Source organism: Rosa chinensis, chromosome 5 (assembly GCF_002994745.2).
Source record: "Rosa chinensis cultivar Old Blush chromosome 5, RchiOBHm-V2, whole genome shotgun sequence".
In the NCBI taxonomy this organism is placed as follows: Eukaryota; Viridiplantae; Streptophyta; class Magnoliopsida; order Rosales; family Rosaceae; genus Rosa; species Rosa chinensis.
Window position 1 is genome coordinate 80,655,578 of NC_037092.1, and position 27,060 is coordinate 80,682,637.

Genomic DNA, 27,060 nt, shown 5'->3' on the forward strand with positions numbered 1-27,060 from the left:
TTGCTGTGCAGACAAGGAACAGTTGTGGTTGTAAAAGCTGTTGCTGGGATTTTTGTTACTGAAGACCAGAGAGATGGCTGCTGGACAATATATTGAACCTCTAAACAATGGTAATCATAATGTCCCACTATGAGATTTATATTCTGTGGCTATTGTCTTTTGTGTTCTTTTGATGCATTGCTTTTGTTTTCTTTACATCATTTGGTCCTACATTCTCGTCCAGATTACATTTTAAGAAGAAAAAAATTCAAACAGGAGCACAAGGTAACTAATGTAGCATCAGAATGACTACTCTTGCTTAAATGAGCTGCTCTATGAATGACTTTTAGGATTAATATGGCAATTTCAGTCCTTCAGCATTCTCAATCTACAAATTTGGAAGTTTTATTTTCAAGTAGGTGGTTTACTTGTTGAGTTGTTGCTTCAACTATGACCATCTAGAGCGGAGCGCAAAAATGGTATACAAGCTATCTTTGATTGGCCTCTCTACTACAAACTCAAAAGCTCACACAAGATATCAAACGATATATTATATTATATAACATATGAATACACTCTAGGCATTCTGATAACAGCTTAGAAGCATAGTGAGGAAAGACAGAACTATAGACTCCAAAGAGTGAAAATTCAAATTAATGAGCTATCTTAGTTTTGTTGATTGTGTTGTGTTTCTTTTGTTGTTTGTATATATTGGTAGAACTGCAGAAGCAGAAGGTACTCCAATCAGATAAGAACACATGGAATAAGCTCTTTAAATTCCAAGAACACAGCATTCAAACAAACTCCACACAATGAGCTAAATTTTAAAAAGTAAATAAGCAACACAACACAGAAGCTCTCCAACTAGTGATTCATTAATAGGCTATACAAATTACAAGCAAGAGAAAAGAACACCAACATGGTGGATCAAAACGAAATCACATCAGTCAAAGAACTTGGGATCATAGCCATTGCTGGAGGTTGCCAAGATGTAGTAAGCCACTATGTGACCAATTGAACCCCAAGCCAGAACATCCACAATGTTGAATCCAACTGGGTCATTTGACTTGAGGAGGCTCACATACTCCTTAGCCCTGGTGTCACCAGCCTCGAAATGAGTCACTCCATTCTGCTCAGGCAAGCCTTGTTTGGCAACATTCTCCCTCTGGAAGTTGAAGAACACAAACCTACCCAAGAATAGTGATAGACCTGTGCTGAGGCTTATGACCAAAGGTGGGCTCAGCTCAGCTCTCACAACACCACTTGATCTCTTGGTGGTTGGTGCAGTGAAGCTCAACTTGGTGCTTGGGGCTGCAGACCTGGTGAGGGGTCTGAGGCCTTGGAAGGAGATTTGGGTTGGTGAGAGTTGTGGCCTTGTGATGGAGGGTGAGAGGAACAAGGTGGAGGAGGAAGAAGCTGCCATTGTTGAGGTATGGTTGGTGCAAGTATGGGGCTATGGAAATTATGATGATGATAAAAGTAGGAGTTGGATTGGGAAGAGATGAGATTTGTATAATAGTGCAAACAAGTGAAGATGACTATTTGTGATTGGAGTAGAGGTGGAGCAAAGGATTGTGAGGATGTGAACCAGTGAAGAAAGATTTTGGAGGGTGAGTTGGCGTTCTCTCATTGGTAGTTTCTGGATCAGAGATTGTTGGCTGAATATCTGAGTATCAACCAAGTAAATTTAGCCAACGCCTATAAACGGTTTGTCCATAGTAAGATGACTAAAACTTTGACCATGTGAAAAGGAGCTCATACGGTCATACCTGAAATTTCATGGCAAAAACACTTCTTTCTGTTCCTCTTTACTACATACAAACAAAGCTAAAGGTAACGGGAAATCAAGATTGTAGACATCCGAGATTGAATGCTTATTATTGAGCGCTTCATGGATTCAAACGAAGAGATATAGTAGTGCGACAAGTTAAAGGTTAGGCAAAAAAAGATTTCAAATTTACATGGGACATGAAACACATCATTTAGGATCCAAGAAACCAACTGGATGATTGATAGGTTCTCAGGTCTCACATAACAAGTCTTATATTACGATAAAATTTCTAAAGGTAAACAGACAACCCTTGCACCCTAAAGACACCCTGGTCTTTCCTATTTGTTTGGAATATTCTGGCCTCAGCCTTCTGTACATTCCTCCCTTTTACACACTTTATGGATAGGAACATCAAACAACACTAGAATTACAATGATACTAATATACACCTACACCCTCTTCTTCAACAGCGTCAATTATGCTACTAGGCTTTCACAGTTGCACCCATGAATCAGCAACACCAAAACACTTATTCGCAGGTTGCACATTCAACTTAAATAAGAGAATCTAGGTAAGAGTAATCCCGGTGTCGTCCATACTCGAGAAGACTACCATACGTACGATCCCACACTCCAATGAAAAGTGACTCTGTGTCTGGACTGAATGATATGCCAGATATCTCACCAAAGAAGTCGATTTCCTGCTCCTTCTCATACCCACTTTTCACATCATAGACATGCACAAAGTCTGCTGGCTCTGCCATCATCATATACCGACCATCAGAAGTATAACGGATTGACCGAATAGCTCCAAGGTTTCCCTTTAAAACAGCAACCGACTTGGATAGGTTTCGAACATCCCAAACCCGACAAGTTTTGTCCTGGTTCCCAGTAGCAAAGGTGATACCATCAGGATGCCACGCTGATGCAAATGAGAAATCCAAGTGCCCAGATAAAGCCGTCACTGTCTGCAAGAATCTCATCCAGATCAGTACACATTCAAGTCCAGGCTCCAAATGGATAAACATTAATACACAGTTTTCAAGTGAAAAGTAAATTACCTTTCCAGTCTGAGAGTCCACCAACATCCCATCTGGATTGTCACCAACAATCACAAGAAATTTGCCATTGGGACTCAAAGAAGTATGCTACAGAAGAAAGCATAAAAGCGCAAGGTAGCTTAGTAAACTCAGTGTAGGAAGCAATTAGTGAACAACAGTTTACTAAAGTTGGAAGTAGCAAGCACTTAATAACTAGGTCACCACACGTAATAAAGTAACTAATACACTTGAGGGAAAAAAAAAATTATTACAGAAAACCGCCCATGAAGCGCAAGCAACAATAAATAATAACTTAAACATCCAACAATGTTAAGCAAACACTAAAAGAATGCAGAATGCAGGAAGCTCACATTCACTGGCCAAGGAAAACGGAAATGCTTAGAAAGCTGAAATTTCTCCATGTCAAAGTCTCTGACTCCACAATCATTATTTGATGCTGTAAAGTGAACTGCACCACTGAAATTCGTAGATACTAGATCAGTTTAAGCTCATGTCTGGAACTAAGAAAATCTAATCCCTAGGAAAAGAGCAAGCACCTGGGACCATCATAAATCTCAACAGCATTTGTAATGGCATTATCATCGTAAGTTGTCCTTGAACAAAAGCTAACTCCAGGCCGATCAAGATGCTGCATTCCAGTTAAAGGTTAAATAGTTCATTAGTTCTTCGAAAGGAAAACATTAAACTAAAATGAATCATCTGGCACAGTGGAGTGACCAAAAGAGTATACTGGAGGTATGCAACTGCTGAATAAGCACTCATCCATTCTTAGTTATATTGCTTTTCTAAAGTAATATATATATTACAAGAAGTAATTTAATAACTTATCCCATGCAATAAATAAAAAATTTAGTAACTCACCTTACAAATAACCACTCATCCATTCTCAGTGATACTGTTTTTTCTAATGTAATAAACACATTTTGAGAAGTGACTTAGCAACTTATCTACTGTAATAAATAAAATTATTAGTAAATAGGCACTCATCCATTATCATTCAATACTGTTTTTCTAATGCAATAAATACATTTTGAGAAGTGACTTAGCAACTTATCTACTGTAATAAATAAAATTATTAGTAAATAAGCACTCATCCATTATCATTCAATACTGGTTTTCTAATGCAATAAATACATTTTGAGAAGTGATTTAGTAACTTATCTGATGTAATAAATAAATTTATTAGTAACTCACCTTACAAATAAGTTCTCCCTGGAATCCTCCAGCAACCAGCAACTTATCTTTTACTGCAAGAGTACTAACTTGAGTCTGCGTAAATCCCTCCAAGAGACTCCCGGGATGTTTCTACATGGTGAGTATAAATGGATCAATTACCAGTGAAACATTGTCAAGTAATAAAAAGATATAATAAAAAAGTTGCATAAAAAACACTCACCTCTGATGGTGCCACATGTCCTGAAACATTTAGAACCTCAGACTTGTTGCAACTCAATGACGACCAATGAATGACAGAAAAATGTGACATAAGGTAGACATCATGCTTTGATGTAGCCCAGACCAAGTTCCGCAACTGTATCAACAAGCGAGTGAAAGAACATTCAGTCAAACAAACCACATCAATAGGCTACATTACCAGAAAGCAAGCATAGCCCAAGTAATAATACATGCTTGAACTCAGCACACCTGAAAATGAAGAATAGTTGATTTCACTGATCTTGCATTACGTCTAAACTCATAATATACAGATCCCTTCTTTGTAATGTTGCAATCCTGTTACCCAAGAGAAGAAAATCATGATCAAATTACTCGTAAGAGCCAAAGTTGATACTTCCACATAACCAAAGAACTTTGAAAATAAATAAATCAATAGAAAAATGGTAAATGGTTTTTACCTTCCCTGACCCTTCTCCGGAATTAGGGATGTTTTCATAATTCTTGTACTGTTCTAACCTAGTTTGCCGGTATTTTTCTCTAGTAATGCTAAGTCTATCCCAAGGAATACCTTGGATGTCTTTTCCTCTTCTTGCTTGAGCAGCAGTTGTATCAGCTACTTTACTATTCTGCAGAAGATCAACAAAAATATTTCCAAATAGATAAGTGACCACAAAGAAACAAGAAACATTCACTGCTCATACAAAATTCGAATTTGACCATATAAAAGGGTATTGCAAAAATAGTAAGATATATATAGCAAACTTTTTTAAAGTGTCATTATCTGTATATATCACATAGAACATAAATATATATCACTAACCGCATATTCAAATTCATCAACATCAGACTCGGAGCCAGCCAGGTCTCTTCCACGAAATTCGTCATCCATATCATCATCTACATCTTCCATTTCATATTCATCTTCCACGTAACCAGCGTAGTGGGACATATTCTTCCCAACAACCCACAACTAGCACCAAAAAATATTCAAGCCAGTTACTTGACAATCAGCAAAGAAAGAAATAGTATAAATCAACCTACATTATAAACAGGAAGGTGTGAAAAGGTTTACTGGCTAATAGCTAAACTTAATGACTACATTACTCATGTTGTGATGTTGCTAATAGCTATCCATAAGGTACTCAGAAATAAGTTTCACCACTGAATAATCAAAACATGTCTAATGGAGTAGTTTATTCATATGTAATGGTAATTTTCTAAATGTGCAATTGACTGCAACACACAAGTCAATCTATAATGAAGTTTCTGGACTACGCAAGCTACAAAGAAACAAGCTCTTCCACGTTCAACAGTGACAAAAACTTCTCTATAAAAAAAAAAGAAAAATCGAGCACTCAAACATGCATCTCATCCATGATATACTTACGGAATGAAACAAACAGGATGACACCATCAAAAGTAGCTCAAATAAACACTTAACCAGCAATGCTGTATTACTTGTTAATTTCAAAGATGGAAACTTTGATGGAGGCAACTCAACAAAGCCCCCATTTTTATTCATTTTCATTTCTTCCCTCACCACATATAAACCTTCTGACCTAAGCAATCCTCTGCAATTTCCCACCAGCACATAAAACATGCAAACACAATTCACTGCTTCACATGGTTCTAACAACTCATTTGCACACAAACTTTAACCATTAGAGAACAAAATCAATCCGAAAACCAAAACCCTAATCCAAAAGTCAGGAAAAAAAATTCCTCAATTTTACAATTGCACTCAAAAATCAAAACAACACCACACAAAAAAAAAAAAAATTAAACACTCCAAAATTATCAAAACAAATACGAACGACTTGTTCAACTTCAGGGAAAACGACGACGTTTAACAAGCTTCCCTCGCCGCCGATCAAAATTACCCAACAAATCAAAAACCAATATCGGGGAACACAATTGAACCAGCAAACCCCAAAATCCAAAATCAAATTCAAACAACAGATAACACATCCACAATCCAATCCCCAAAATTCAAGTTCGAATTCGGAAGCAAAAATTGAAAAGAGGAACCCCAGATAGAACGAAAGAATTCACCTTTTTTTTTTTTTTCTGATGGGAATTGAACAAGCAGCAGTCCGGATCTGAAAATCCGAAATTGGGGAAAATCCGAAGAGAAAAATCTAATTGAGAAATTGAGATCCAGAGAGAGAGAGATGGGATGGGATGGGAAATTGGGCGATTTGTTTTATCTCTCCACCTTCTATCCACTGGTTTTTTCGGATTGTCGTGCCAGTGAGAAAGGTGGAAGGGAACCTTGCGAAAAGGACGTGACTTTATTTTTGTTTGTGTGTATATATACTGATATACATATGTATTGGATACGTATCATGTCGTTTTTTTTTTTTTTTGTATTTTATATCTGTTTGTGTATTTGAATTTGTACGAGAGTCGGTAACAATTTTAGGGTTTTGGTTATACGTGTGCCCGTTCCCTCGGTGATTTTCTATTTTGGGACACACATCTATGTCCACCCTAGATCTACCTAGTTTCTTTCCTTCGCCCATTTTTGTCGATAAGAACACTAATACTTTCTACTTTGGTTGACGGAAAAAGTTGTGCGTAGGCTGTGTGAATAATGAATACGATAGGGTTTAGGTATTTGTAGAGAGAATTGAATGCATCTTGAGTGCGAAGTCGAGGTAACGTTTTTCATACTTTAGCTATGCAAGAGATAAGGTAGAAGGTAACGACTTTCATACTTCATCTTGATTTATGGTAACGGATTCAAATTTTTTTTCTTTACGGAAGAGAGATGAAGAGGCTCTCACTTGCTTGCTTTGAATTACTTTAAAGAAAAAGTAGTCCAACAATTTGTTTCTACACTGGGGAGAGAAAAGGCAAAACATAAGGCATTGTTTAGCACTTCCATATATACATACGAGGTTGTTAGTATGTGTGCTAGAATTTTCCTCCTTGAGATATTAATTTGGGTCGAGACTTTAGACATTGTGAGAAATTTCACGGTTTAGAAAAGTCCATTTTATGATGATTATGAATGCATTAACGATTGACACTAACATTTTTCATTCACCAGAGAGATGGTAAAAGTAAACGTAAACAATTAATATTTTGTTGTTTGGGCTTGAAAGCAGTGGCTTGATGTGTCTTTATCATGATTATGAGAGGGACATGTTGTCCTACAAATCAACCAATTTGGTTGCGAGTCCAATCCGATTAATTCAAGGGATCTACTTTCAACTTTTACTAATTTGTACACCAAATGGAATAAAGGGAAATCATTTCTTATGTGAGACTTGTGCAAACAGTCCAGTGAGTCCACTAGTATAATCAAGATGTAGATAGTCTCTTGTCAATTCTGTTTTATTCTTCTCAATTCTCAATTTTGGATGCTTTCTTTTCTTTAAGACTTGGGCCGCAAGCTATCCTGCAACCGGATATATGTGAAGATTAGGCCTGTTTTAGGTTGACTCCGGCAAATTCAAAACAATCTGGCCTTCGACTTTTGAGATATCAAGTTTAATTCTTGTAAATGCATGGCTAACTTGTCTCTGCTGGTGAGCGGGTGACCAGCCAGTTTTCCGCGGCCAGTTATATTGGTATGATAGGCCAGCCGGTTCTTCAACATTAGAGCTAGATTCCACCTGTAGGAGTTCAAGTAAATTGTTGGAGCTGCTTCGGGTGCTACCATGTAGAGCAGCTACTTCATTAGGTTTTAAGGAGCTGACACGTGAACTTCAGGGCCACTCAGAACAAGCTTCATCTTGAAATGCCAGAACCAACATCTTATTTACCATCTTTGCTAGGATCTTACTTTGTATGAAACTATGTAATTTAGAGCTCAGAACATTTAAAGGATGTACCAAAATATTGCTCTTGAACTATATATGAAACGATCGATGGAATAACCTTGGTGATCTTCTGACGTTCTAGAAAAAAAAAAAAAAAAAACATGGAAACACCAATTGCAAAAATCTCAAGCAGAATTTGATAACTAGCTAATAAGCAGGTATCCAATATAGTAGCCAAAAAAGGCACATAATATCTGATTATTACAGACTCAAACACTTCATTTTACAATTCAAAATGCTGCCTAACCAAATTGCCAGCATCACGTCAGGGCTGTACCTTTTTGGTGATAAGAAACTGGAACGGCCAACACTGGACGTGATTAGAGTCCATGAACAGCTAGTCTTGTTCGAAATGAAGAGCTTGTCTTCAAATTTCCTTTTCCACATAGAAGCTGAAAACAACTGATTCGCTGAAACTCTCTGTTCATCTCTTGATGTAGCAAGAAAAGTTTCCCAAATTTTACCTTCGACATGATGCTCTAGCACCTATTAGTCGCCCAAGATTAACCAACAATGACCCTCACAAGGAACAGTAACAGTAACAGGTAGACAATGACCCTCAGAAGTAGCTTCATATGCTGGGACTTTGCCCATCTCAGTCTCAACTTTGGTCTTCAATGCGGATGACCCAACTTCTAGTTAGGAGGAATAAAAACGAAAAAAAAAAAAAAAACTTTTAATTGGGAAATAAAAAGGGGGAAACACAGACTTATTGGGAAAATTGTCACTTGGGAGGAACAAATGTGGGAGAATTAGACTTTTGAGACATTTTCGTATGGATTTATAGATTAACAAATTTTAATACATAAGGAATTTCAGATATTATGGACGGAGCTTTTGCTCTACTTGTTGCATGTTCGACAGACTTTGGGGAAAGGTGAGAAGAGCAAACTCTTTCTTTTGTTCAAGTGATTTGAAGCTGACTCCTCTTTTATAGATTTATTATTCTCTTTTTTAATTTCTAAACGTGGTGCTGCTCAACTCTTATTCCTACGAATCAATCTCTACCAGATCAACTAGTACGAAGAAATTTAGCTGAACCTGACTAGCGTTCAACTTGAGAATCTTTTATTATGTCAAATGACTCAAATCAATTGAACAGATTTTGTTGGAATGACAATGGCGTGAGCTGTACGTAAAGGGTGAATGGCAGATTTATTTAATTGTATTATGGGATTCAACAACAGTATAACTTCTCATTGTCCGTCGATCAAATTATTAATCTTTGCACAAGGATAACCCACAATCGCCTAATCTCAACTGTTCCTTGGGATATTAGGAAACTATTTTGTTCATGTAATTGCATGCTAATATAACTAATATGCGCCGGCCAACTTTGCTCTGAATACCCGGCCTATTGTTTCTCTTGGCTTGAATTTTCTCCTCTTGCCAAATTTCGAGACTACAACCAAAAGAGATATGACACGTACACAAATCCATCATTGTATCTGAAAGTACTACCATTGACAGTACGTAAACATAGATCAAAACATAAACATAAGTCCCATTTAGCAAATTGATTTCAATCCCCAATGACTGTACGTTGAAAATGAATACATCAATTTCTTTTGATAAATATTGATTTCTTAATGCCATTGATAAAATGTTTGCGACAACACCACCATAAGTAGTTACCTCTAATGAAGCTTGGTCCCATATAAAAGATCAACTTAACTGTTCGCGCCGACAACAAGATCCAATGATATATTCGAGTCTCATAGGTGAATTTCGGAAAGTGCTCGCAACAAGTTACAAAGTTGGTAGTAAACATACCAGCTCTCTGGTAATTTGCACTCGCCACTCTCACAAGTTGCAGTTGGCCATTCTAAAAACAGAAGTTACAACAACATCAGAGTTGAACAATGTACCAAACCACTAGTATGAAACTCCTTTACAACATCAGAGTCTTTATTATGATGATGAGAGGGACATGTTGTCCTATAAATCAACCACAATTTGGCTGCGAGTCATATCCGATTAATTCAAGGGATCTGCTTTCAACTTTTACTAATTTGTACACCAGATGGAATAAAGGGCAATCATTTCTCATGTGAGACTTGTGTAAACAGTCCACTATTATAATCAAGATGTAGGTAGTCTCTTGTCAATTCTGTTTCATTCCTGTCAATTCTCAATTTTGGATGTTGATTCCCCTATATATATTGTTCTTTCCTTTAAAAACTTGGGCCGCAAGCTTTCCTGCAACCAGGTATAAATGAAGATTAGGCCGGTTTTAGGTTGACTCCGGCCTATTCAAAACAATCTGGCCTTCAATCATGAGATATCAAGTTAGTTCTTGTAAATGCATGGCTAACTTGTCTCTGATCGTGAGGGGGTGACCCGCCAGTTCACCACAACGAGGGTAACTGGTATCCAATATTATGAGATATATAGGCCAGCCAGCTCTTCAACGTTAGAGCTAGATTCCACCTGTAGGAGTTAGTAAATCGTTGGAGCTGCTCCGGGTGCTAACAGGTAGAGCTGCTACTTCATTAGGTTTTAAGGAGCTGACATATGAACTTCAGGGCCGGGCCACTCAGAACAAGCTTCATCTTGAAATGCCAGAACCAACATCTTATTTACCATCATTGCTAAGAACTATACTTTGTACGAAACCATGTAAGTTTCAAGGATGCCCTTAAAATTTTCAAAAAAAAAAAATAATAAGGATGCTCGTTAAAACCTTTTTTTGGACAAGCTCCTTAAAACCTTAAGAACTTTACTATCAGAACATTTAAAGGATGCTCCAAAACATTGCTGCTTCATTTACTATTTGATGCTCTTGAACTAAGATACGGACATTACCAATTGCAACGATCTAAAGCAGAATTTGGTACATATAGCTAGTATGCAGGTAACCCAATATAGTAGCCAAAAAAGGCACACATCTGATTATTACTTGACTCGGTCATTCCAGATTAGGAATTCAACCCAATTGCCAGCACCATTTCAGCTAGGCTGTGCCTTTTTGGTGATAAGAAACTGGCACAGTTAACACTAGATATGTGATGAGACTCCATGAACAACGAGTCTTGTTCAAAATGCAGAGCATATCTCTTCAGATTTCCTTTTCCACACTACAAGCTGAAAACAAGTTATTCAACGAAAACTTGTCTTGATGTAGCAAGAAAAGGTTCCCAAATTGTACCTTCGACATGATGATCTAGCACCAATTAGTCACTCTAAGATTAAACAACAAGGACCCTCACCAGGAACAGTAACAGTAACAGGTAGAATTTCAAATGAAAGAAAGACCTCAAATCAAACAAGTTAAACAACACTTGTCTACACGATATAGTTTTCACTTCACTGATCTGCAAGGATATCACAGGATATAGAAGTCCCACAATTACATCCAACAAATATGAAATTGAGCTAACAAAACGAAAAGATCACAAAATATGATACGAATTGATCAGTTAAATATCAGGATCCCTTTAGCAACACACTTCTGTCTTCCATACTCGAGAAGACCACCATATGTACGATCCCACACTCCAATGAAAAGCGACTCTGTGTCTGGACTGAATGATATGCCAGATATCTCACCAAAGAAATAGATTTCCTGCTCCTTCTCATACCCACTTTTCACATCATAGACATGCACAAAGTCTGCTGGCTCTGCCATCATCATATACTGACCATCAGAAGTATAACGGATTGACCGAATAGCTCCAAGGTTTCCCTTTAAAACAGCAACTGACTTGGATAGGTTTCGAACATCCCAAACCCGACAGGTTTTGTCCTGCTTCCCAGTAGCAAAGGTGACACCATCAGGATGCCACGCTGATGCAAACGAGAAATCCAAGTGTCCACATAAAGGCGTCACCGTCTACAAGAATCTCATCCATATCAGTAAACCTTCAATTCCTGCCTCTAAAGTAAGTTTACAAAAGCGTAAAGTAAATACCACCTTGCCAGTTTGAGAGTCGACCAACATGGCAACATCCCATCTGGATTGTCACCAACTATCACAAAAAGTTTACCATCACGACTCAGAGAAGTATGCTACAAAAAAAGAAGCAGCATAAAAGCGTATCTTAGTTTACTAAAGTTCAGTATAGTGAGAATCTAGTGACTAGGTCTCCACACGTACAATGCATAATACTGTATGGCAATTCAGCATTGTTTCAAAGTTGAGAGTAGGAAGCTATTAGTGACCATGTCTCTACACGTAGAATGTAGCCAACCGAAAAACAGCATTGGTTGAAATAAAGTAAGGCATTTTGAGATTCACAGTTCAAGAAGAATGACATATCAAGTGCAGAAATGAAAACACAACCGCCCATGGAGGAAGTGCAAGGAATATAACTATCAATTATCAAATAACAATTTGACATCCAATAATTTTAACCAAACGGAAATAAAATGCAGGAAACACAAATTCGCTGGCTAAGGAAAACGGAAATGCTTAGAAAGCTGAAGTGTCTCCATATCAAAGTCTCTGACTCCACAATCATTACTTGAGGCTGTAAAGTGAGCTGCACCACTGTAAAATTCAAAGAGACTAGATCAGTTAAGCTCATTTTTGGAAATAAGAAGTTTCAGACTTCCAGCCTCTATTAAAAAATAAAAATAAAAAATAATAATAATAAAGAACAAGCACCTGGGATTGTCATAAATCTCAATAGCATTTGTAATGGCATTATCATCATCAGTTGTCCTCGAACAAAAGCTAACTCCAGGTTGATCAAGATGCTGCAGGCAAGTCAAAGATTATATAATTCATTTGTTCTTCCAAAGGAAAAAGTAAAAGGGAATCTTCGGGAATACCGAATACCAGAGGTTTGCAACTGCTGAATAAGCACTCCTGTTCTATATGATCCATTCATAATTTAATTTACTATACTTCATATAACCATTTGTAACTCACCTTGAAAATAAGTTCTCCTTGGAATCCTCCGGCAACTAGCAACTTATCTTTCACTGCAAGACTACTAACTTGAGTCTGTGTAAATCCTTCCAAGAGACTTCCAGGATGTTTCTACAAGGGATAATATATATATATATATATATATATATATATATATATAAAAGCATCAATTCCGACTAATTAAATTTTCTTGTCAAAGAAACGTGATCTGAAAATCACTCACCTCTGATGGTGTGACATGTCCTGAAACATTTAGAACCTCAGATGCTTCGCAACTTGATGAAGACAGGAATGACAGAAAAATGTGACATAAGTTACGCAACTGCAACAACAAGCAAATAAGAGAGATATTAATCAAAAGAACCACATCAAGCGGTTCCATTACCACAACGCCAGCCTAGCTCAAGTCAATTTCTTGTTGTGGGTAGACAGAATCTTAACAATGAAACTATATAATTCTAAAATATTTGGTTATGTAGAAAATGGTTTTCATTGATTTAATAGGATTACAATTTACAGATATATATAACTAACAGCCTAACATATATGGCCGACTGTTACAAGAGTTATAACAGTATTCAATGTAAAGATTACAAGCTGTTACAAATGCTATATACACTACTGAATGCTATGATTACAAAACTGATGTGCAGTTATGCAATCAGTTTTGAATAGGAGAGGAAATCTCTCTAACACCCTCCCTCAAACTTGGCGGTCCGGGACCGACAAGTTTGCGTGTGAGTAAGACATGACGGTGCTTATGAAGAGGTTTGGTGAGAAGGTCTGCAGGTTGATCAACAGAGGGAACAAAGCAAACACGATGGCTTCCAAGAGCCACTTTCTCACTAACAAAGTGATAATCAAGTTCAATATGCTTAGTGCGTGCATGAAACACGGGATTAGAGGCCATATATGTAGCACTAAGGTTATCACAATGCAAGAGGATAGGATACTGAATGCGAGCACCGAGCTCATAGAGCAAGAAAGCTAACCAAGTGGACTCAGCACTAGCATGAGACAAGGAACGATACTCAGACTCAGCACTGGAACGAGCAACGGTGGGCTGCTTTTTAGAACACCAAGAGACCAAGTTGGTGCCAAGACAGACAAGATATCCGGATGTAGAGCGACGAGAATCGGGACAGCCAGCCCAATCCGCATCAGCATAGGCAGCAAGAGAAGCAGGTTGGCGCTGAGGTCCAAAGAAAATGCCATGATTATCCCACTAGCAAGGTCCCATTTTTCCCATGTGGGATGTATGTACTCTCAACACGCCCCCGCACGTGTGGCGAATTTTCAAGCCATACAAGTGGACAACTTTGGGTGACGTGGAGCTCGTGTGGCCGTGAGGCATGCACACGTGGGATAACCCGCTCTGATACCATGTAGAAAATGGTTTTCATTGATTTAATAGGATTACAATTTACAGATATATATAGCTAACATATGGCCGACTGTTACAAGAGTTATAACAGTTTTCAATGTAAAGATTACAAGCTGTTACAAATGCTATAAACACTACTGAATGCTATGATTACAAAACTGATGTGCAGTTATGCAATCAGTTTTGAATAGGAGAGGAAATCTCTCTAACAGGTTACAACTCAAGCATTTTGGTATTCCTCTTGCAACTTTTGAAAATGCACTCTCTGCATTTTAGAGGGGATGGCTAGTTAGTTAAGGTTACCTAAAGACCCGGAGTATGTAAAACAACTGTTATAGACTTCCATAAATTTTTGTTATTAAGGCAATAATGAGGGTTAAATCATTTGAGCCAACTAAGCTACTTATAAGATATCAATGAAAACATAATTAATAATTAGATGGTATGTGCATGAGACAGGATTCACAACATATGCAGAAAACATTAGCCGGTAAGTAACAATATATGTTCATCTCAGCACACCTGAAAATGAAGGATAGTTGGTTTCACTGATCTTGTGTTGCATTGAAACTCATAATATAAAGATCCTTTTTCTGAAATGTTGCAGTCCTGTTTACCATAGAGAGGAAAATCATGATCCAATACTCTTACGAGTCAGTTGAAATTTTCACTGTAGTAAACAACTAACAAAAAGAAGACAATAGCGGTTTTTACCTTCCCTGTCCCTTCTCCGGAATTAGGGATGTTTTCATAATTCTTGTATTGTTCTAACCTAGTTTGCCGGTATTTCTCTCTAGTAATGCTAAGTCTATCCCAAGGAATACCTTGGGTGTCTTCTGCTCTACTTGCTTGAGCATCAGTGGTATCATCTACTTCACTATTCTGCATGAGATAACCAGAGAGAAACAAGCAAAGGTTCAATGCTAATACAAAAGTCTAGAAATTTGAACATATGAAAGTCAATATTAAGTTGATGTGTTCTCACAGAACATAAAATTATCCACATACCACATAGTCCGATTCATGAGCATCAGACTCCAAGCTAGCCAATTCTCTACCACGAAGTTCGCCACCCACATCATCTTGAACATCTTCCATTTCATCAACAATGCCACAACTAGCACGAAAAGTATTTAAGTCAGTTACATAACAATCAGCAAAGAAACAAATCAACCTACAAGGTGTGAATAGGTATGAACAGCTATCCATAAAATAATTAGAAACAAATTTCACTCATAAATAACCAAAACATAATTTATGAGATACATATCAGTAATCATCAGCTTGTGGACTTGACTGCAATTCACAAATCACTAAAAAGTACTTTATCTATAATGTGCATTTTACCTTCACTATAATGCACGAGTCACTGAGTTACCAAAAGCACACATCATGACACCATCAAAGGCAGCTCAAAGGAATCCAGAACAAGAATAGCTGAGTTGTTTCTTAAATCCAAAGATTGAGACTTTAACGGAGGCAACTTGACAAAAACCCTAGCTGTTTTTTATTTACTTTTATTTCTTCCCTAGACCACACATATTTACCTTCTGAGTTAAGCAATCTTCTGCAATTTCTCACCAGCACATAAAACATTCATATACAATTCATTTCACATGATTGGACCAACTTGATTGCCAAAATTGTTTCAAACTTTCAATCATTGGACAATAACATCAAGCAGATAACAAAACGGAAAATGGAGAGACAATGATTATACTAGCAAAAACATAAGCGTAACCATAACAATCAGGTACTGTATGAACATACATAAGCAAAGAAGAAGAAAAAGAAAACCATCAGAGCTCACCTTTTGTTATACTGGAAATTTAGGACTCAGAAGTAGCTATATTATGCTGGGGACTTTCCCATCTCAAGTCTCAACTTTGGTCTACAATGAGGACGACCCAACTTTTATTCCCGTTGACGAGAAATTCTTACATACAAACGAGTGTATCCAGTGCTATGACGCAACTATTCAAGAGAACTAATTGTATACAAATGTGCGTGAGGTGGATGTTATTGATTTAGCTTTTTCAGTAGTCATTTCTATTCATGTGTGAATTGGTTTTCGAATATGTGTGCGTGTGAATCTTTTATTTTGCTATGGTGGCCTCTAGCATTGGAAGTGTATCTTGAAAGTTGCTGCAGAACTCCAGTGAATTATGACAGTAGCAAATGTATAGAGAACTCCAAAAAATAATTCTATATGCACACTTGCAGAGAACTAGTTACATATACCCATCGTATCCAAACCTCATTATAGAAGAGACACTAGACATGGAAGACTATCCAATTGTCACTGAAGGTACGAAAATTGACCTCACCATCAAATGCATGGAACCTCATGTAAACCAGTCCACTCAGATTCAGATTATCGTAAAATCTTCAGCATCAGTTAGAGGTATTCAGAACAGAGACAGTTGGTAGCCTAAAAGAAAAAATCCACACTATTGACGGTACAACGATCAAAAGAATGTCTCTCTTCTTTTCTGGAATTGAGTTGGAAGAAGATTTTCACAAATTAAGTGAGTATGGGATATGTGAATTTTCTGAGATCGCTTTGTTCCTCAAGACCATGAATTATCTCAAAGACGGCCCTCCGTCCAGAAGATTGAGTATAGTGGTACAAACTTCCTTGAGTTTACTTAATTCAGCAAGTATTCCTTTGAAAATGGAGGATGCAAGCACAGTTAATGAATTGATGCAGTTACTTTTGAGCAGTAAATTTCTTCCTGCTGATGATTATTTGTTCATACACAAGCAGAGGACCATGCGTGACAATTGTAGCCTCAAGTGGCATGGTGTAGAAGATGGAGATTCTATATATGTATTTAAAGGGACTGTCTATCGCAGTGGATACTAATACTCAGGAAGAGTAGAGTGGAAAAGATAAAAATCAAAATTTGGGACTAGTTATAATTAAAAACCACCAGAACAGTAAAAATTACATCAACTGCAATAAGTATTTCGGTTATTATCATTTTGTATTAACCATCTATAATCTCACCAAAGTACAAGAGGCTTACTTTAATTTCCAATGTATAGCCTGCCTTCCTTTCTCTCGGCTCATTGTTTTCTGGAGCAACTTGCCTACAAAAAACCATCCCTCAGAAAAAGAACGGAACTATAAGTTTCTCAGCTCTTACATGCTCCAAGTGAATGGCGCAATATTGGCCATTTTCACTGAGCTATCTTCATGACTCATGTGATTGTTAATAGAATCTTCAATTCTTCGCTCATGTAACTGTGTTAAACACAAGAAGGTGACTGGACCAATCATCAAGGTAATCAAAAACAATATAGATGTGGATCATATTTCAGACTCCATCCCCATTCATCTGATGGCTACAATCAGTGTGAATAATCAATATCAGAATGTCATATGGAGCTTCTTTGAGGCTTCAACTTCCGACTTTAGATTACTATCCATCTCAGTTATGTAATTCTACATAAGGGAGCTTCCGCTAGTGTCAACTTCCCACGGACAGTATCAACTGCATTTAAACATGATCTTTCGGATGGAGTAACCTGTATGGTTCTGTCAGGTTAAATGGCGGAGGGGGTAAACCTTGATTTACAACTGAAGTTAAACCCTCCACTTTCATCATACAACGATACTTTGAAGGCACAATAGCACCTGCCTGTGCGCATAGTTCTACTACTGCTGGAGCATGCCCATAATAGCCCCTTCCTTCATTCAAAAGCACAGGAGGATCTTGACGCCGCCTCCGCCATACAATGTTTGGAGGAACAAGATCATTTACAGATGCTTTTCTCCAAAAGTGGGTTCCTTGCCAATGCTCATACTTAAAAAGTCCACAAAGCCTCGCCTTATGCCCAGATGGCCCAACATGGACTTCTGAACAGTCTTTACACACTTTTGCTGGATAAACCATCAACAATTTCTTCACGCCATTTCTAAGTATTTCCCAGGCCCTCAAAGTTCCATTGGCAACCAGAGTGAGTTCAGCAGGTGACAATGACTCAGCTCCTTCAACAGCAACACAATCACTTTCTGGGTTCCAAGTACCAGAATACAGATTTTCATCATTTGCCCCTGCTTGCCAGCACAGCTCAACAACTGCAGGAACACGGTCATAATCAAACCTTTGGTTATGTTTGATAACACCCTGGAACATGTGCTTCAAGTGAAATGCCTCTACTGGAAGAAGTACATCTTTCAAACTACCAGTCATCCACTCATGAACCCGATTTCTGCCACGACGTTTGAAACCACAACAAGTCTGAATTAAGTGACCTTTATCGCTAATGTGTACTTCTGGACAGAATCTGCAAAGTTTAGAGCTTTTCAATCACCAAATGCTTAAACTTAAGATAATAAAATGAATATAGTACTGAAAAGGTAACGAAAACACCCAGACATGCCCCTTGTAGGTATTTATTCAACTAAACGACAGCCATTTTCTTGATTCAATGATCCAACAGTTCCTAGGACTTGCCAAACAACATCGGCATTGAGTATAAAAATGCAGAGACTTGATTGATCTTCTTCGATGAAATAAACATGTTAAAATGCAATATAGTCAAAGTTCAATGCCAAGTAGTTCAAAACTTAAAAAGTCGTACAGATTCCCATCCCCACAGCTCAAGAAAAAAACACCCTTACCCTTGGCAGGTGAGGGGCTTACTTGCAGGCCACAACTGGGATCACTTTGAGGAGGGTAGAGACGCCTTGAATAAGAAGCCTCCGGGAATTAAGGACCTCCTCGGCCACTGGTATCATGCTCTGCACCGGATAGTCCTTAGCTCGGTCCTGGATTCTCTTCAGAATCATAGGCCTCAGCTTCTTTAAGTCCACTTTGTTTGAGCTGTAATACCTCGAAAAGCTCAACATCATTTTGCAACTGAAATTCGAACTCTCCCCCACTTTTCTCCTCAGCGCCATAGCTTATTGGTATGCCTAGAGTGAATCAAATCCAAAAAACCCAGAACCAAGCTTAGAACAGCAGTACATAAAGCAACCACATTTCTTGCAAAAGTAACAAGCTTTAATCGATTCATAACACTACTTCCACTCATTATCTAATACAATCCACCATGACCCAATTCCATAAAGAATAAAGCTTTTACCAAAATGCACAGAATTATGAAGCAGCAAAAGTACTGGAGAAGTCTCAATGCTCAACGTTGTGTAAAAACAGAGATCAAAAGGCTAATAACTCATGTCAATAAAATCAAATCCAGAAGTAAACAGAAATTGGGGAAATGGGTTAAATAAGTAAAAAATTGAAAAGAGGAACCCCAGATAGAACCAAAGAATTCACCTTTTTTTTTTTTTTTCTGATGGGAATTGAACAAGCAGCAGTCCGGATCTGAAAATCCGAAATTGGGGAAAAACCAAATTGAGAAATTGGGGGATTTGTTTTATCTCTCCATCTTCTATCCACTGGTTTTTTCGGATTGTCGTGCGAGTGAGAAAGGTGGAAGGGAACCTTACGAAAAGAACGTGAATTTATTTTTGGTTGAATGTATTGGATACGTATCATCTCGTTTTTTTTTTTTTTTGTGTATTTGGATTTGTACGAGAGTCGGTTACAATTTTAGAGTCGATTATATTTTGTGCCCTTTCCCTCGGTGATTTTCTATTTTGGGACAGACATTATATGTCCACCCTAGATCTACCTAGTTTCTTTCCTTTGCCCATTTTTGTCGATAAGAACACTAATATTGTAAATGTCCTGAAACTAAATTTACCAATTTACTAGTCCCCGATTTCAGGGTGAAATTCGGGACAAGTCCTGTCAAATATTTTCTACTTTGGTTGACGGAAAAAGTTGTGCGTAGGCTGTGTGAATAATGAATACAATAGGGTTTAGGCATTTGTAGAGAGAATTGAATGCACCTTGAGTGAGAAGTCGCGATAACGTCTTTCATACTTTAGCTAGGCAAGCGATAAGGTAGAAGGTAACGTCTTCATACTTTATCTTGATTTATGGTAACGGATTCAAGTTTTTTTTTTCTTTACGGAACAGAGATGAAGAGGCTCACACTCACTTGCTTTGAATTACTTTAAAGAACGAGTAGTCAAACAATTTGTTTCTACACTTGGGCATAAAGCATTGTTGAGCAATTTCATATATACATACGAGGTTGTTAGTATGTGTGCTAGAATTTTCCTCCTTGAGATATTGATTTGGGCCGAGACTTGAGATATGCTGAGAAATTTCACGGTTTAGGAAAGTCTATTTTTGATGATTATGAATGCATTAACGATTGATACTAATATTTTTCATTCACCAAAGATGGTAAAAGTAAACATAAACGATGAATATTTTGTTGTTTAGGCTTGAAAGCAGTGGCTGGATGTGTCTTTATCATGATTATGAGAGGGACATGTTGTCCTACAAATCAACCAATTTGGTTGCGAGTCCAATCCGATTAATTCAAGGGATCTACTTTCAACTTTTACTAATTTGTACACCAAATGGAATAAAGGAAAATCATTTCTTATGTGAGACTTGTGCAAACAGTCCAGTGAGTCCACTATTATAATCAAGATGCAGATAGTCTCTTGTCGATTTTGTTTCATTCTTCTCAATCTCAATTTTGGATGCTTTCTTTTCTTTAAGACTTGGGCCGCAAGCTATCCTGCAACCGGATATATGCATATATTAGGCCGGTTTTAGGTTGACTCCGGCAAATTCAAAACAATCTGGCCTTCGACTTATCAGATGTCAAGTTTAATTCTTGTAAATGCATGGCTAACTTGTCTCTGGTGGTGAGGGGGTGACCAGCCAGTTCTCCGCGGCCAGTTATATAGGTATGATAGGCCAGCCGGTTCTTCAACATTAGAGCTAGATTCCACCTGTAGGAGTTCAAGTAAATCGTTGGAGCTGCTTCAGGTGCTACCAAGTAGAGCTGCCACTTGATTAGGTTTTAAGGAGCTGACACGTGAACTTCAGGGCCACTCAGAACAAGCTTCATCTTGAAATGCCAGAACCAACATCTTATCTACTGTCTTTGCTAGAATCTTACTTTGTATGAAACTATGTAATTTAGAGCTCAGAACGTTTAAAGGATGTACCAAAACATTGCTCTTGAACTATATTTGAAACGATATATGGAATAACCTTGGTGAACTTCTGAAGTTCTAGAACAAAAACATGGAAACACCAATTGCAAAAATCTCGAGTAGAATTTGATAACTAGCTAGTATGCAGGTACCCAATATATATAGTAGCCAAAAAAGGCACATAATATCTGATTATTACAGACTCAAACACTCCATTTTACAATTCAAAAAGCTGCCTAACCAAATTGCCGGCACCATTTCAGGGCTGTGCCTTTTTGGTGATAAGAAACTGGAACAGCCAACACCAGATATGTGATTAGAGTCCATGAACAGCTAGTCTTGTTTGAAATGTAGAGCATGTCTTCAAATTTCCTCTTCCACACTAGAAGCTGAAAACAACTGATTCAAAGATAATTCTAAATTCCTCTCTTGATGTAGCAAGAAAAGTTTTCCCAAATATTACACTCGACATGATGCTCTAGCACCTATTAGTCACCCAAGATTAACCAGCAAGGACCCCCAAAAGGAACAGTAACAGTAACAGGTAGAGAATTTCAATGAAAGAAAGACCTCAAATCAAACAAGCTAAACAGCACTTATTTACACAATTACATCCAACAAATATGACATTGAGCTAACAAAACGAAAAGATAAAAAAATATGATAAGAAAGTAAGAAACGATCAGTTAAATATCAGGATCTCTTAAGCAACACACTTTTGTCTTCCATACTAGAGAAGACCACCATACGTAAGATCCCGTACTCCAATGAAAAGCGACTCTGTGTCTGGACTGAATGATATGCCGGATATCGCACCAAATCTCGTACCCGCACTTCACATCATAGACATGCATAAAGTCTGCTGGCTCTGCCATCATCATATACTTGAAGCAGATTTGAGTAAAGTGTTTTCCCTTGATTTCTCATTGAAGTATGTCAATCATATATACATGGTTGCTGATCAGTTTTGTTCCTAAAGATCAGTCATTACAATGAATACAATTGAAGTACTGCTGATCAGTTTAGATTCTAGAGATTTTCAGTTTAGATCATGACATGCTAAGATCAAGCAATCATCAAGATAAACAGATATCAGGAATGTGTAATCAATACAGAAGGAGAAATCAAGGTAAATCAGTTGCATCAGTTTCATTGCTTATCACCCCCCCCCCCCCCCCCCCCGCAAGCTGATGGGCCGGGCACGGACAGGAAGCTTGGGTAGAAGATAGTGGAAGCGATATGAACTCAGACCCTTGGTGAAGATATCTGCGAGTTGATCTTGGGAGCATACATAGGCAACTTGAATTTCCTTGCGAACAACCTTTTCCCTAATGTAATGATAATCAACTTCAACATGTCTTGTTCTCGTATGGAAAACCGGGTTGGAAGCAAGAGAGATGGCACTAATGTTGTCACACCATAAGGTGGGGGACTGAAGAGGAATGCATAGGTCCCGAAATAGAGTCCGAAACCAAGAAACATGTGCAGCAGTGTAGGCCAATTGGCGATACTCCGCTTCTGTGCTAGAACGAGATACCCCACTCTGCTTTTTTGAACTCCATGAAATGAGGTTTGTACCCAAGTAGATGCAAGTGCCACCTGTTGAGATTCGTGTGTCTGGATCCCCGGCATAATCAGAATCACTATAACCTGTCAATTTAAAGTTGCTTGGGGTGTAGAACAAGCCATAGGTAGGTGTGTGTTTGAGATAACGGAGAATCCGTTTGACAGCGACCCAATGCACATTTGTTGGAGAATGCAGAAACTGGCATACCTGATTAACTGCAAATGATATATCAGGGCGAGTGAGTGTTAGGTACTGTAAGGCGCCAACAACACTCCGATATTGGGAACCATCATGAAGAGGAGTGCCATCGGTGAGACTCAAACGTTTGCCAGTAGCTGCTGGAGTTGAAACAGGTTTAGCATCTGTCATGTTGGTGCGGTGTAGAAGATCTAAAGTGTACTTCGTCTGAGTTAATGCAAGGCCATGAGAGGACCGCACAGCCTCAATGCCCAAGAAATAGTGTAATGGACCCAAATCTTTCATGGAGAAGAGTTTACTCAAATTGGTGATAAGAGTAGTGATGTGATCAGCATGTGTGCCAGTGACGAGGATATCATCCACATATATTAGTAAATAAAGCTTGATATTCCCTGAATGATAGACAAATAGAGAAGTGTCTACTTGTGATGCTGTGAATCCTAAGTCCTCCAAATAAGTAGAAAAACAAGAAAACCAGGCCCTAGGTGCTTGTTTGAGGCCGTAGAGGGAACGTTGGAGCTTACAAACGTGGGTAGGAAATTGAGGGTCAATGAAGCCCTGTGGTTGCTGCATATAAACATCCTCTGACAAATATCCATGAAGAAATGCATTCTGAACATCTAATTGTCTAATGGTCCATCCAAAAGAAACTGCTATGGCTAAAATTAATCTGATAGAAGAGTGTTTAATTACCGGACTGAATGTTTCACCATAGTCAACGCCTTCTTGCTGCCGAAAGCATTTGGCAACGAGGCGAGCTTTGTATCGTTCCACTGAACCATCTGGTTTCCGTTTGATGCGGAAGACCCATTTGTTGGGAAGGACATTCATTGAAGGGGAATAGGGAACGAGTTGCCATGTACCTGCTTGAATGAGAGCATTGAATTCTGTGCTCATGGCGGAACGCCATTCCTGCTGCTTGGCTGCTAGGGCCTGGTTTTCTTGTTTTTCTACTTATTTGGAGGACTTAGGATTCACAGCATCACAAGCAGACACTTCTCTATTTGTCTATCATTCAGGGAATATCAAGCTTTATTTACTAATATATGTGGATGATATCCTCGTCACTGGCACACATGCTGATCACATCACTACTCTTATCACCAATTTGAGTAAACTCTTCTCCATGAAAGATTTGGGTCCATTACACTATTTCTTGGGCATTGAGGCTGTGCGGTCCTCTCATGGCCTTGCATTAACTCAGACGAAGTACACTTTAGATCTTCTACACCGCACCAACATGACAGATGCTAAACCTGTTTCAACTCCAGCAGCTACTGGCAAACGTTTGAGTCTCACCGATGGCACTCCTCTTCATGATGGTTCCCAATATCGGAGTGGGGTGTCACGGGCTTGAGCGGAGCTAATGGTGTTCTCATAGAGAGGGCCAACATTATTCATGATGATTGAAATCAAGTCGGAGTCATCAACCGGGTGCCCAGATAAAGCAAGGGTGTCGGCAACCTGATTAATCTTGTCTAAGTAATCAGAGATGGAAAGATTACCCCTAGTGGTGCGGAGGAGGTTGCTGCGAAGTTGGAGAATGTGATTGTGATTCTGTGAGGCATATCGACGTGCAAGAGACGTCCAAGTAGTGTGTGAAGAAATGGAGCGTGAAACGGTGGCCAAGACAGAAGGTGTAAGGGAGCCATTGATCCAGCCAAGGATCATTTGATCAGTGGCTATCCATTCCTCATAGGCAGGATTCACATTCTCAGTCAATTCGCCAGCTGCATTCCGAAGAAAGGCAGGAGGACAAGGTTTTGTTCCGTCAACAAAACCCATGAGATTTCGGCTTTTGAGGAGGGGGGTTATCTGGGCTAACCATAAGGAGTAATTGGTACGGTCCAGTTTGATGGTGAGGAAGTTTGAGGTGGTTGTGGAGGTGGTGGTGTTGGTGGGAGTAGCCATGGGAAGGAAGAGAGGAGGGAAGAAAAAAAAATTGAGTAAGGAAAGTTTAGGAGATGTCGTTTAGACAAAGGCTCCTGATACCATGAAGCAGATTTGAGTAAAGTGTTTTCCCTTGATTTCTCATTGAAGTATGTCAATCATATATACATGGTTGCTGATCAGTTTTGTTCCTAAAGATCAGTCATTACAATGAATACAATTGAAGTACTGCTGATCAGTTTAGATTCTAGAGATTTTCAGTTTAGATCATGACATGCTAAGATCAAGCAATCATCAAGATAAACAGATATCAGGAATGTGTAATCAATACAGAAGGAGAAATCAAGGTAAATCAGTTGCATCAGTTTCATTGCTTATCAATACTGACCATCAGAAGTATAACGGATTGACCTAATAGCTCCACGGTTGCCCTTTAAAACAGCAACTGATGACTTGGATAGGTTTCGAATATCTCAAACCCGACAGGTTTTGTTCTGGTTCCCAGTAGCAAAGGTGACACCATCAGGATGCATGCCACGCTGATGCAAATGAGGAATCCAGGTGTCCACATAAAGGCGTCAGCGTCTACAAGAATCTCATCCATATCAGTAAACCTTCATTTCCTGGCTCCAAAGTCAGTTTACAAAACTGTGAAGTAAATACCACCTTTCCAGTTTGAGCATTGACCAACATCCCATCCGGATTGTCACCAACTACCACAAGAAGTTTACCATCGGGACTCAGAGAAGTATGCTACTAAAACAAAAAAGCGTATCTCAGTTTAGTAAAGTTCAGTATAATGAGCATCTAGTGACTAGGTCTCCACACTTACAATGTATAATAGTGTATGGCAGTTTAGTAAAGTTGAGAGTATGTAAGAAGCTATTAGTCACTAGGTATCTAGACGTTCAATGTGGCCAACCAAAAATCAGCATTGGTTGAAATGAAGAAAGGCATTTTGAGATTTGCAATTCAAGAAAAAAGGCTGATCCTAAATAACAATTTGACATCCAATAATTTTAACCAAACGGAAATAGCATGAAGGAAAGTAGGAAACACACATTCACTGGCCAAGGAAAATGGAAATGGTTAGAAAGCTGAAATGCCTCCATGTCAAAGTCTCTGACTCCACAATCATTACTTGAGGCTGTAAAGTGAACTGCACCACTGTAAAATTCAAAGAGACTAGATCAGTGAGGCTCACTTTTGGAAATAAGAAGTTTCAGACTTCCAGCCTCTATAAAAAAAAAAAATAATAAAATAAAGAACAAGCACCTGGGATTGTCATAAATCTCAACATGTTTAAGGATATGTGTATTGAGAGAGATTGATGAGAGAATTGTGTGTCATATTATTGAGAATAGGAGCCCTATATATAGGGATTACAAAGTACTAGTTCTAATGTTACAAGGAATACCAATCCGTGTAGGATTGGGAAATCTAAAACCTTCTCTCCTATTGCTACTCCTAGTTTGATAAGGCACACCAAATCGATATTCCTTCAACACTCCCCCTTGTGCCGCTCAAACTTGGTGGTGACGCTTCATCCGTTGCCTCGTTAAAAACCTTGCCAGGTAACAAAAACCCTGTGGGACAAAAATAACCCTGGTCGAAGGACAAAAAGAGCACAACACGTCCTTCACTCTTCGAGATAGAACATGTAGACATCATAACTCCCCCTGATGTTGATATCTCCCCCTGATTGCTACAATCATGGGAGTTCGGATAACTTTCTCAATCCGATGCTCTTCACATGTTTCTCGAAGGTGGATTTAGGTAGCGACTTAGTGAATAAGTCCGCTACATTATCCTCTGATCGGATTTGATTCACTTCAATCTTTAGAAGTGATTGTTGTTGCTGATTATAGAAGAACTTAGGCGATATATGCTTGGTGTTGTCACCCTTGATGAAACCTAACTTCATTTGTTCAATATAAGCTGCATTATCCTCATAAATGCATGTAGGTTCATCTGTGGTAGACTTCAAACCACAACTTCCTCGGATATGTCTAATTATAGACCTTAGCCATATACATTCACGTACGGCTTCATGTAGAGCAATAATCTCTGCATGATTTGA

At 38.5% G+C, this 27,060-nt stretch overlaps 3 protein-coding genes and 1 pseudogene across 5 annotated transcripts; all 4 read right to left on the reverse strand.

Moving 5' to 3' along the window:
* Positions 1–728: 728 nt before the first annotated feature.
* Positions 729–1,510, reverse strand: LOC112165518 (photosystem I reaction center subunit V, chloroplastic). Its single transcript, XM_024302066.2, has one exon. The coding sequence runs from the start codon at positions 1,400–1,402 to the stop codon at positions 923–925; it is 480 nt and encodes a 159-aa protein (XP_024157834.1). The 5' UTR covers positions 1,403–1,510; the 3' UTR covers positions 729–922.
* Positions 1,511–1,960: 450 nt separating this feature from the next.
* On the reverse strand, positions 1,961–19,678 carry LOC112165513 (uncharacterized WD repeat-containing protein C2A9.03). 3 transcript variants are annotated; one of them, XM_024302059.2, is made up of 10 exons: positions 19,578–19,678; positions 5,026–5,175; positions 4,664–4,831; positions 4,455–4,541; positions 4,207–4,341; positions 4,005–4,115; positions 3,347–3,438; positions 3,161–3,266; positions 2,811–2,897; positions 1,961–2,717 (listed from the first exon to the last, which is right to left on the reverse strand). In XM_024302059.2, the coding sequence occupies exons 2-10, from the start codon at positions 5,152–5,154 to the stop codon at positions 2,304–2,306; spliced, it is 1,329 nt and encodes a 442-aa protein (XP_024157827.1). In that variant the 5' UTR covers positions 5,155–5,175; positions 19,578–19,678; the 3' UTR covers positions 1,961–2,303. The 3 variants fall into 3 exon arrangements, with proteins under 3 accessions (XP_024157827.1, XP_024157829.1, XP_024157828.1); XM_024302061.2 differs by having other exon boundaries at positions 5,026–5,177; positions 19,581–19,599; XM_024302060.2 differs by lacking the exon at positions 19,578–19,678 and adding an exon at positions 6,259–6,394 and having other exon boundaries at positions 5,026–5,177.
* On the reverse strand, positions 11,303–17,457 carry LOC112165519 (annotated as a pseudogene).
* Positions 17,185–19,712, reverse strand: LOC112165515 (APO protein 4, mitochondrial). Its single transcript, XM_040506637.1, has 3 exons — positions 19,579–19,712; positions 18,942–19,215; positions 17,185–18,582 (listed from the first exon to the last, which is right to left on the reverse strand). Exons 2-3 carry the CDS (start codon positions 19,196–19,198, stop codon positions 17,793–17,795), a joined length of 1,047 nt encoding a protein of 348 aa, XP_040362571.1. The 5' UTR covers positions 19,199–19,215; positions 19,579–19,712; the 3' UTR covers positions 17,185–17,792.
* Between the last annotated feature and the right edge of the window lie 7,348 nt (positions 19,713–27,060).

What these genes read in the sequence shown, in the direction of transcription:
- LOC112165518 (XM_024302066.2), bottom strand. Translation starts at nt 1,402, where the DNA reads ATGGCAGCTTCTTCCTCCTCCACCTTGTTCCTCTCACCCTCCATCACA.
- LOC112165513 (XM_024302059.2), bottom strand. Translation starts at nt 5,154, where the DNA reads ATGTCCCACTACGCTGGTTACGTGGAAGATGAATATGAAATGGAAGAT. An exon ending in GAGATTTATGATGGTCCCAG is followed by an intron (nt 3,267 to 3,346) that starts GTGCTTGCTCTT and finishes TACGAATTTCAG; the next exon opens with TGGTGCAGTTCACTTTACAG. An exon ending in GTTTTCCTTGGCCAGTGAAT is followed by an intron (nt 2,898 to 3,160) that starts GTGAGCTTCCTG and finishes TTTCTTCTGTAG; the next exon opens with CATACTTCTTTGAGTCCCAA.
- LOC112165515 (XM_040506637.1), bottom strand. Translation starts at nt 19,198, where the DNA reads ATGGCGCTGAGGAGAAAAGTGGGGGAGAGTTCGAATTTCAGTTGCAAA. An exon ending in ATCCCAGTTGTGGCCTGCAA is followed by an intron (nt 18,583 to 18,941) that starts GTAAGCCCCTCA and finishes TAAACTTTGCAG; the next exon opens with ATTCTGTCCAGAAGTACACA.